Source organism: Populus alba, chromosome 1, assembly GCF_005239225.2.
Source record: "Populus alba chromosome 1, ASM523922v2, whole genome shotgun sequence".
In the NCBI taxonomy this organism is placed as follows: Eukaryota; Viridiplantae; Streptophyta; class Magnoliopsida; order Malpighiales; family Salicaceae; genus Populus; species Populus alba.
In genome coordinates this window covers 20,013,606-20,024,750 of record NC_133284.1, presented here as the reverse complement: position 1 = coordinate 20,024,750, position 11,145 = coordinate 20,013,606, and the positions used below count along the sequence as shown (strand labels likewise).

Genomic DNA, 11,145 nt, shown 5'->3' with positions numbered 1-11,145 from the left:
TCCCTCCATTTTTCTTTTAATTTTATTTTTTTTAATTTCATCTTCAGATTTATTTTTTAACAATCATCTATTTTATTTTTTAATCGATTAAGTCGACTGAATTATTTCAAGTCAACTTTCACATGTTTTAATTTTAAACACAAGTTAAGTAAGGAGTCAAGTTAAACGTTTTTTTTTTGTCAATTTTTTAATTTTGTTGTTATACTTTTTTCATCAATCGACCAAGTTATCTCTGGACTAGCCACATCAATTAAGTGATGTTATGATAATATTTATATTATTTAATTTTAAAATAAAAAAATTCATTTTAAAAATCAAATCAAATACAAAGTTCTGGGTTTTAGTTCTTAAAGTTAAAACTTTCAAGTCCTAGAACAGTCGAATTTAATAAATAATTTACATCACACAACCGAGCACATATTGATTTCTAACCCTTTCCTTTTGTTTTGAACTTGGCGGGTTTCCCATTTTATATCATCCTCAAAACCCAAAAACCCTAACTCATTCCTTCATGAATTAGACTTTTCACTTTCTCCCTCCCTGATGCAAACCACAGCCATGAAAGTAGTAAGATCATTCTACACTTACAAAAGCCGTTTCCTCTTAAAACCCAACCCTATTTCTCTCTCCCGCCATTTCCACCTCACCACCTCCCCTTTCCTTTCTAAAGAATCAGGCCTCGCTGTCCATTCCTCCGCAAACGACCCCATTCCCATTGACAGCACCAAAAAAGCCCCTCTAGTTTGGAGTGTTTTCGACCCAATCTCGGATGGGACAGTGGCGCAGAGTGGCGCCAGCGGGAGTGCCGGGAATGGAGAATCGGAGCTCAGGCTGTCCAGTTTTGATGAGGAAGTGGATGGCTTAGCGGGAGAGAATTTAATCAAACGAGAGAAAAGCCAGATGGGATTGCCGAGTAATCGTAATGAAATAGAGGATTTGAAGAAGGAAAAGAGATATGTGGGTGTGAAGAAGGGGAGTTCAGTTAATGGGGCGGTGGGGTCTGGGGATAGAGCGGTGTATAGGACGAAGGGGAAAAGTAAAACTAGTTGGGTTTGCGAAATTTGTGGGTTTACTTCAGGGCAATGGTGGGGGTCTTGTCGATCGTGTAATGAAGTAGGGACAATGAAGCAGTTTTTTGAGGCGAAAATTGGGAGTGGGAATAAGGTGAGTGGGATTGAGGCTTCGGAGAATGCAGTGCGGTCTTGGATGCCACAGAAGCCTGGGGAGTTGCGTCCTTTGAGGCTGACAGATGTGAATCGTGGGATGAATATGTTGAATTGGCGTATTCCTTTGTAAGTTGTTATCTTATCAGTTTTGGGATTTATTTCCTGTTTTGTTGTATTGGCAACTGAAAATACCACTAGAATATGTGATGCATCTTTTCTTTTCTTTTTATTTTGTAGCTATTGTAATAAAATGATAGGATTAACCATGCATTAAGACAAAAGAGGGCTGCATAGATGTTATGAATTTTATTTTTTTGGCTCCTGTCTTATTGCTCGATTTTTTTTTTTCATATTTCACAAAGGAGCGGAATGAAACCAAAGTCTTCTGTTCTGTTTTGAATTGAGATGTTATAAAGGACTATAACCCCTAGCCTTCTAAGCCTATGATGTGGATTTGATTCCCGCTACCTGCTTATATCAAGTGGTTATATCAGTTGATTTTGGCGAGAAGTTAAAGATCTAGGGGTTGAAATGTCAATTGTGGAACACTGTGGTGGTATGGCGGCAAGGGCAGTGGCCATGGTTGTGGGGACTGTGGTGAGTGCTGTTGGTGGAATGGTGGTGGTGATGGTTGCACTCATGGAACCCATTTAACTCCACCAAATGGAACTTTTAAACCGCTATGTATCCTGTTAAATAACATAGTCTGGTTTTTAGAGGAAATGTAAGGTCACAGCCAATTAGCCTTGGTTGAGCAGTGACTTTTGTTTATTTGAACAAGAAGCGTTACTAAAAACTAAGATTGTGTGTTTTATGTAGAGTATTCATTATTCTGTCTGTTACTTTTAATGCCTTCATAAGTAACAGATTTTTTGTTTGTATGCTGTAATGGCTGTAACACTACATGTGTAATCTGGTGATTAAAAATTCAATGGATTTATGGAATTGCTGTGAAGTATGAAGGATACAATAGGAATATGATTTTTATATGAAGAGAAACAACTCTCTTATGTTCGAGTGAGAACATCATTGGATTGCCTGGAGGTCCTCCATGCCTGGGTTTTATTCATTTTCAACGTGCATTGTTTGGTTGACTCCTCTGCATCATTTGTGGACAGCTCTTGCAGCTAACTTCCCCTCATTGAATATGTGAAACAATTTCCACATTTATTATAATAGATACCTCCATTATTGCGGCCATGCTCCTTTTGTTGTGGAATGGCAGAGAATTTCTATAGCTTTTAGGCATTTTCTTATAAAATGTAGTTTATTTTTCAATTGCACAACTGCTTTGGATTCTGTAATGATGAATTTATGATGTTTCATGATATTGATTGATTGAGTTCATAATAATATTTGCTTTAGGAAATCTGTATTCATATTTTTTGGTTGTGATCCAGGTCTGGACTTTTTGGAAGTGAAGTTGAAAGGGTGCTTGGGGGTGGTCTTGTTCCAGGTTTCATCAGATTTACTTGATAATATTTTAAATTAATAATTGTTTTGGGATAAAAAGCTTAGAAGCCATTGCTTGGTGATGAGTCATGGGCTTGCAACCACAATATAGCAAGTTCAAGTTTTTAGAGCAGCCATTTTACGATGAAATATTGAAAAGTTGGTCTCTTTACAAAAAACTCTATTTTTCTTAGAACATAACCAGTTATAGCCTCTAGCTTTTGAAAATATTACTTTGTTTCCTGACCTTTTTACTTGCTGAATTTTATTAGCTAGAAGTTTTAGGAGCAATGGAGCACATGATTGAAATCCATAGGCTTTAAGTCCTGCTATCTAATCCTGCACACAGATGTTTTTGCTACTTCTTTCATGTCTTTAGTCAAGTCTTTTCAAAATTGTCTGTTTTTGATGCTCAAATCATTCTTCTGTAAGAAGTGGACTCAAAGTTTACTTTGGTTATATGTCCTTTGCATTTGAAGGTTCTTTGGTTTTGGTTGGTGGTGATCCTGGGGTCGGCAAGAGCACATTGTTATTGCAGGTGAGTCTCTTGTAATAATTTTGATCTTATGTGCTTTTACATCATCAGAATTTGTTGCTTTAATTTTTTTATGTGATCATATTTTTTTCTATATGCCTCATTCGTTCGATCCAAAATAACCCCTCTATTAAGTATTCTATGTCAACTCTTTTGAATTGGAAGATTGCTGCAATAATAGCTGACAGTGAGGATCTTGGTGGATCAGCTCCAGTTGTATATGTTTCTGGTGAAGAGGTTAGTGTTTCCTGCAGACAAATTTCACATGCTTCAGCTTTCTCAATAGCCCTCTTGCCCCCCCCCCCCCCCCCCACCAAAAAAATGACGAGGCCATATGCTTTCTTACCTGTGCAGAAAATGACATACCAGTTTTACATGGTTTTTAATGAGGTTTTTTGGTAAAATTATTAGAAGGGAAAACCTGATTTTTCACTCCGCACTTAGAATGAGGAAATCTTAAGGATCATCACCTCTTAGATAGGGATAGTGCGGGAGGCTCTGAAATTGGTACTCAATCTATCGAACTCATGTTTTGCTCCTGGAAGGCTACAACAGTTGGGCTGCTATCCTAAGATAAATTTTGACATTTATTTGGTAATATAAGTCTTGATCTTATTATCAACAAGCAAATACCATTTCACTTTTTTCTTCTTCGTGGCAGAGTGTCGAGCAAATTGGAAACAGAGCAGACCGTATGGAGATTGGAACTGAGGAGCTTTACTTATATTCCAGTACTGATATTGAGGTGAACAATTTTGGACTTACCCTAACTGGTTTGTTGGTAATAGTTTTGATTTGAACTGTCCCTTTTCTTTAGTAATTATTTTGGTGCTCTTTTATTAAACTCTTTCAGGCTGATCATGAATGGGCATTCTACTCAATTATCCAGGTCTAAGATACTTTTGTATGAACTTCTCATAATTAGTTTCCTTTCCCTTTTTCAGGATATACTTGGAAAAATTCATCATCTCTCCCCCCGTGCTCTGATTATTGATTCAATTCAAACAGTTTATCTGAAAGGAGTTGCTGGAAGTGCTGGAGGACTGTCACAGGTTGGAACTTCATGCACTATAGACTGCCAAGTGCAATATGAGATTTTAGCTTACTGTATTCAACTCTTATGGGGTGCATCAGTGCAAGAAGACATGGTTTTAAGCAATGTATTTTGACCCAAAGTTATGTAAATCACCTCATTTGCTATGTAGTTCTGCGCTCAAAATGCATCTACTTTTCTTAAAGTTACTGTCTTGTTGACAATCCAGAGGCCTCACACAGAAAGACAGCACCTTTTGTCCACCTATCTTCATTCTCTGTGAGCGAAAGTAATGCAAACATATCAGAATGTTGTCAGAAAGCATTATGTGTAAATTTTGGTGGTCCTTTTCCTATACTCTTTGCTTTCTGAAGCAAAAATGCAAATATCTGTGTGCTGTGGGCACATTTATCTGGTGGTTTCAGGAGAGAGTTGCTGATTGATGTTACTGTATGGATATGTGACAGGTTAAGGAATGCACATCAGCACTGTTGCGTTTTGCGAAAACAACTAACATCCCAATACTTTTGGTGAGAATCCTGTGCAATAACCTAAAAATTACTAATCTAGTTTCGTTTAATATCTTTGAATTCGTTATTCAATTATAACTCTGAGATTACCAAAAAGTTGGGTTCTGAATGCTTTCACACCATGTGTCAAAAAAATCAACTAGACTGTTATTGCTTTAGTGTTTTGAATTAATATGAATCCATTTACTTTGTTACTCCTCTCTTTTGATTTCTCTTCATTGCAGGTGCATCAGATAAATCAATTCTTTTCTTTAATTATTTTTTCTGAAGAGTTAAAGTCTATTGAAAAGCATAAAGGAGATCCCACCAAATACACAAGTATACATGCAAGACTGATCCTTCTTAGACTGACAAACAAGAGGATAGAGAAAATTAAAAATCAAATCAAAACTAAAAATTTGGAAACTATGGAGAATAGTAAATAATATTGTGCATGAGGTGCTGGGTTATAGCTGAGACAATAGTTATGCTCTTAAGTTTTGCTCAGTTCTGGATTTTTTTTTTTTTTCGTCAGTGAACTTTCTTCAGGGACTGCTAGGGAGAAGTACTAATATATAGGGATGGTTTGTTCACTCTGGTATGGTAATGCCTGGTGATAGAGAATACATCAGGAACTAAATGATCCCAAATAGACATGTATGCTATATGCTTCCAGATCATCATGTCATTACTTGGTTGGTTGATTTTGCTCTTGCTCTTTGGATTCATACCTCTTTATTAGCGATGGAAGTAAGCAAGTACTCTTTGGCCTTTGTCTCTTCGGTCTCTCACTGTAGGAGTCACAAAACTGTCTTTTATACTATGGTCTTGCCAAGTCCTTAACTTGAAAGTTTCGTCTCCCTTTTCCCTCATTTTTCTTTTGAATCGATTTACTTTTCAGTATCACTTTGGTAAAGGGGGCTAGATTGATTTTTTGCTTGTCTTTAATTGTTTATTTTCCTCTTTTGTTTTTTGCTTATCCTTTTCTATTATTAGATTTATACATCTGTCAATCTGTAGGTTTCTCTATGATTATTGACATGCTATTACTGTAAATCCCTATCTTGCATGCTAATAATCTTTTCTGCTCTTGTCCCTTTATTTTTCATCTCTTTTCTTTTTATAATGTTCTGCAGATTGGACATGTGAATAAATCTGGAGATATTGCAGGGCCTCGTGTATTGGAGCACATTGTTGATGTTGTCTTATATATGGAAGTTGGTACCTTCTTAAATTATCTTTTTTGGATAGTTGGCAAAGCTAGTACGTGGTTATAGTAGACTGTAGACTACTTTTCTTACCTTTTCTATTTGGCATTCTTTATCTGTTTCAAGGATGCCTCTCAGGTTAAACATTTCTTTAGAGAAACTTCAACTGCTAGTTTTCAATTGCAACTTTAAACCATTACTTTGGTGGGATTCCAAGGGATTTGTTTTTTTTTTTTTACTTGGAAGGTGAAGATTGCTAATCAGTGACATGTCATGCTAACTACCAGGGGGAGAAGTACTCATCTCATCGGTTGCTTCGACCTGTGAAGAATCGTTTTGGGTCCACAGATGAGGTGTGCAATTCTAGGGATATACAACTTTGTGCATATTTGTGGCATGCATTCATTTCATCTGGACATTCTGGTATTTAACTTTTTTTCCCTCCAATTTGGAATTTGTCTAAGACTTTTCACATGGCAATTTTAATTTTTCAGTCAATTCATAGGAGCTGGGTCCTATATCCTCTATGCATTGCAGTTCTACCAACTTTTGGCTTGTTTTGGAAAGAAATATTGAATTAATTTTTTTACTTTCCTATGCTAAAGTTTCTATTTTTATTTTAAAATTTGAAATTTTCATGTTCAAATAAGATCTACTGAAGAAATCCTATACCATGTAGTAATTTACCTATTTAATGAATTTCAATACTTTTACAGTAGAGCACTGCATAATCCAAATTGGTGTTTAAATTCTATTTTTCTGGGATGGTGTTTAGATTACTTTACTGCATCTTGGCTCAAGCAGTTACATATGTTGTCTATAACATGTATTGTCTCAGAACAGCAGCTGCAACTTTCTATTTTCTAGAAATCTTTGTGGAGGGATTTTCCTGGAAATAATTTAAAAAATGAATGTGAATTTTCTCCTTGATGTTTCTAAAGATTTAGATGCTAGTTTTGCATTTCTGAACTGATGTTAGAATTATCCCTTGTTGTCAGCTTGGAGTTTTTGAAATGTCACAGTTGGGTCTGGCAGTTGTTTCCAATCCAAGTGAGATATTCTTAACTGAGCAGCACTCAGATTCAGATTTTTTAGCTGGGCTAGCTGTTGCTGTAATAATGGATGGATCTCGAAGTTTCCTAATTGAAATTCAGGTAATCTTTATAATTACCTTTTATACTTCTTACTTTTTAAAAATTTCATGTATGCAATGGACACACCATTATTTGAGGATGAGAAGTCCAATGATGATTTTACTGAGGTTTCCTTTCTTTTAGTTTTGTTCATTTATTTATTTTCACCAAATGCTGATGGTCCATTAAAACTTTTATTCAGGCACTGTGTGTCTCTGGTTCATCAGTTTCAAGGCACATTAATGGAATCCAATCAAGCCGAGCTGACATGATCATATCTGTAAGTAGTCTAAGGCTTTGATAAGATATCATATGCATGTCATAATTGCTGCTGGATACACCTTTTCTTTTTCTTTTTTGATTTAAGTTTTTTGTTCAGATGTATAATCTGATGTCATATCTCTTTTTGTAGGTTGGCATGTACTGGCTAAATTGTGATTGCTTTTTTTTTTTTCACAATCACCTCTCTTTTATATCATTGTCCCAGTGAACTTATCTTTGAAAATTGGCAAAAATCTTTAACTTGTTCGTAAGAAGTAATGCATGCTAGAAACCAGTGTCATGATCTTGAGGGTCGGGACAATAGCATCCCTTGGATAGATAGTAATCCTTGAGAACATAGAAGTGATTCTGTGAATTGGGTTAAAACCTTGAAATCAAGAATGGCTATTTGGTGAGCACTCTTCTTGGTCAACCTTCGAGGAATACATACAACCACAAGGTCACCTAGGATAAAGTTCAAACTTGAACTGCATTTAGCCGGAGGTAACCCAGTTCTCAGCCACTGCAAGTGGCCTGACTGAATAGGAGTACATAGGAAGTTGGACATAATTCCCACCATGTAATTTGATTTTGGCCCTCCTGTTATGACATAGGGCCTATATGATTTGGGCATTGGAATATCCCAATGGATGGAATCACTGTTATGTTATGGACATCATGGCCGTCACGTGATTATGCTTTACAAAAAAATCTCATTTGTTCTCTAAATACATACAACTACAACACCTCGTGATTCCAACTAAGAACCATGGTGGTGGGCACCATCTCCTCATTTCTTTTTGGAAATGAAATGAAATTGAAGTCTGCACTCACTAACTTACATCCTCACTACCATGTGTTCATCTTATGTGCTTGGACAATTCTTTTGGGTGAGAAGAAAGGAACATTTTGTTAACTTGAATTATTTGTTTGATTTCTGGAAGTGTTGGAGAGTATAAGTTGAAATTACCCAAGTTTCATGTTTAGAAATGTAAATTTGAACAAGATACGTTATTTACAATCTTTATGTGTTCACACATGTGCGTGCACACCCACACAAATACATTTTCCCACCTTTCTTTGCTTCCAACCTAAAAGTAAAGCAAAGCCAATGCTGACGTAGCAACTGAATCTCTGAAGTGACAGCCTATTTGGCTTATATTTAAATATTTCACATTGAAAAGTTGACAAACATTTTTTTTTTTTTTAACTATTTCACATGTCTCTGGTTCTAGGTTCTTATAAAGCAAGCTGGTTTAATGCTCCAAGAGAATGTAAGCTGATTTTTCATGTTCCTTTTCTGGGTTTGTGGTCATTGTGGCCAATCCAATAAAACATGTCTTTCTAAAGTGTTGTATTTGAATTTCCTGCTTTTCATTTATATTGAACTCGTCTTAAACGGGATTATGTGAAATATGAAGGAAAAAAAAGCGAAACTTTAATTTGAACTTGTGCAATATCAGTCGAATAATTTCCTAAAAAACAGCTATGAAAGGATTTACCATTGTGGCCAATCCAACAAAACATGTCTTTCTAAAGTGTTGTATTTGAATTTCCTGCTTTTCATTTATATTGAACTCGTCTTAAACGGGATTATGTGAAATATGAAGGAAAAAAAAAAGAAGCAAAACTTTAATTTCAACTTGTGCAATATCAGTCAAATAATTTCCTAAAAAACAGTTATGAAAGGATTTACCATTGTGGCCAATCCAATAAAACAGGTCTTTCTCAAGGGTTGTATTTGAATTTCATGCTTTTTATTTATATTGAACTCGTCTTAAACGGGATTATGTGAAATATGAAGGGTAAAAAAGCAAAACTTTAATTTGAACTTGTGCAATATCAATCAAATGAGTATTGTCAACATGCAGAAATCTGCAAAGGCAGAGTATTGAATTTTTAAAATGCACAGGAATCTGTAAATGAACCAAATAAGATGCGTTTTATGAATGTTGAAAATCCATACGAGCTTTTTACTTTTTCCTCACTTAATGACTTTAAGCATCCATAGCATGTTTCTTTTGTACTTTGCCAATGAACTAATGACCAAATGCCTTAACACAACTCTAGGATTTCCTTGTTTTGTTTTTCATGATTTAGAGATGATTAAAGTATTCATTTTGTTCAAGTAACTGGATACCTTTTAAAATTATTCTAGTTTAAAATTAGTGGTTTTTTGTTTAATTCTCATTTGTTTTTCTTCTATTTCTTTTTTCTTAACTAGGCCATCTTTTTGAATGTTGTTAGCGGGGTAATGCTGACAGAGACTGCTGGTGATGTTGCAATAGCAGCTGCAATTTGCAGCAGGTGTGTGATCTGTAGTCTGGTTCTCTCTTTTCCTTCATGCTCTTATAACTGATGTGTATATTTTTTTAATCAGAAATGATTTGCATCCCGTCTACCCTTACATACCTGATAAATATAAATATAGTGTTGTGAATTCTGCCAGTGCAACCTGTGACCTTTAGTTTGCATTCTTTCAAATTGCTCCTCTCTTGGTTAATTTGTCCTGTCTTTGGTCCCATAGATGTTGATATTGAATGCAGAAGTTGAAATATGATCAATCTGGTTTTTTTTTCCCCTCTCATTTCAGTTTCTTGGAATTTCCCATTCCCAATAACATTGCATTCATCGGAGAAATTGGCCTTGGTGGCGAGCTTCGCGCAGTAAGTACATTTTTCCACTGTAACAACCAAGAAGCACGTTAAAATCAATTGTGGTTTTTTATTTTTATTCTCTGTAGATTGTAAACTTCTGTTTAAACCTCTGTGAACCTTTTTCAGCTTTCAAGTTTCATGCACATGAAGTAGAACATGATATAACTGCATTTCTTGTTTCCTCTTAGTTCTTTAAAGGCGTGTCTCTGAAAATGGATGCAACTGGTATTTCTGATTTTTCCCTTTTCCTCTTTGTTCTTACAAGACTTGTGTCAGAAAATAGATCCAACTGGTCCAGACTGGTTATTACTGTTTTTTTTTTGTTCTGAATACTGTGTTTGCTGCTGTGTTGACTTATGGAGTTTCAACTTAGTGTGGTTTGAAACCTTCTCCGTGTGGACTTCGTTGTAATTTTATTGTTATAATTTTGAAGAGCCTAATCAGCATTTTAGAACTAGTCAGCAAGCCCAGCACTGCCTAAACATGTATAGTTCTTGAGAAGCATGGTTATTAAAGCTTTGCCATGCTGATGATGTTTGGATTTCATGCTGCTAACTCAAAGCACAACTTGCTTACGGAATATATTACTTTATTGAGAACATGCTGTTGGTGTGTTTTTTATAACATTCAATGCAGATAATTGCTCGAAGTTTGCTACGTTTAGAGCTTTAACATGTTCCTTGATAGTTGAAACCTCTGTATCTTTCACTATTTCCTGGTGGAGCTACAGAGTATCTTGTTTCATATGCCTTGTTTAATGTATATATTTTTGTCACAACATTGCAGGTACCCAGGATGGAGAAAAGAGTACATACTGTCGCAAAACTGGGATATAAAATGTGCGTAATCCCGAAATCAGCTGAAAAATCTCTTGCAAATCTAGGTTTCCAAGGGATGAAAATTGTTGGGTGCAAGAATCTAAAAGAAGTCATCAACACTGTATTCAAGGCTTGATGAAATGAAGTTGGAAATTATTCTGCCATTTTTTGCACACAGGGCTGGTGGAGAGATGTAATGCTTTGTACATATTGTATTTATTATTGTTAAAAAATCTGTAGTCATGTTAAAATGTTTAATGGATTTGATATGATCGTGTTTCTCTGATCAATTCCCTCGTGAATCAATCCTTAATGGTTTTCTTTATATGGCCCATCCAAGAAATGCAAAAATGGCATTACCTGTAAAAACCAG

The 11,145-nt window shown here is 35.6% G+C and overlaps 1 protein-coding gene across 3 annotated transcripts; it reads left to right on the top strand.

The window, feature by feature from the left end:
- The first annotated feature begins 373 nt into the window (after positions 1–373).
- LOC118042587 (uncharacterized) lies at positions 374–11,062 on the top strand. Of its 3 annotated transcripts, none has more exons than XR_012168097.1 (15): positions 375–1,292; positions 2,567–2,622; positions 3,098–3,156; positions 3,319–3,390; positions 3,815–3,898; positions 4,098–4,205; positions 4,654–4,716; positions 5,832–5,912; positions 6,191–6,256; positions 6,902–7,057; positions 7,239–7,316; positions 8,533–8,571; positions 9,545–9,604; positions 9,891–9,963; positions 10,741–10,806. XR_012168097.1 is itself a non-coding variant. In XM_035050301.2 (15 exons), the coding sequence occupies exons 1-15, from the start codon at positions 544–546 to the stop codon at positions 10,906–10,908; spliced, it is 1,935 nt and encodes a 644-aa protein (XP_034906192.1). In that variant the 5' UTR covers positions 375–543; the 3' UTR covers positions 10,909–11,062. The 3 variants fall into 3 exon arrangements, 2 of the variants coding, with proteins under 2 accessions (XP_073261137.1, XP_034906192.1); XM_035050301.2 differs by having other exon boundaries at positions 9,522–9,604; positions 10,741–11,062; XM_073405036.1 differs by lacking the exons at positions 8,533–8,571; positions 9,545–9,604; positions 9,891–9,963; positions 10,741–10,806 and adding an exon at positions 7,449–8,513 and having other exon boundaries at positions 374–1,292.
- The last annotated feature ends 83 nt before the right edge of the window (positions 11,063–11,145 follow it).

Bases quoted from the DNA above. Each gene is read 5' to 3' on its own strand.
- LOC118042587 (XM_035050301.2), top strand. From the start codon at position 544: ATGCAAACCACAGCCATGAAAGTAGTAAGATCATTCTACACTTACAAA. The intron at 3,391-3,814 runs GTTAGTGTTTCC...TCTTCGTGGCAG, and splicing joins TATATGTTTCTGGTGAAGAG to AGTGTCGAGCAAATTGGAAA. The intron at 5,913-6,190 runs GTTGGTACCTTC...GCTAACTACCAG, and splicing joins ATGTTGTCTTATATATGGAA to GGGGAGAAGTACTCATCTCA.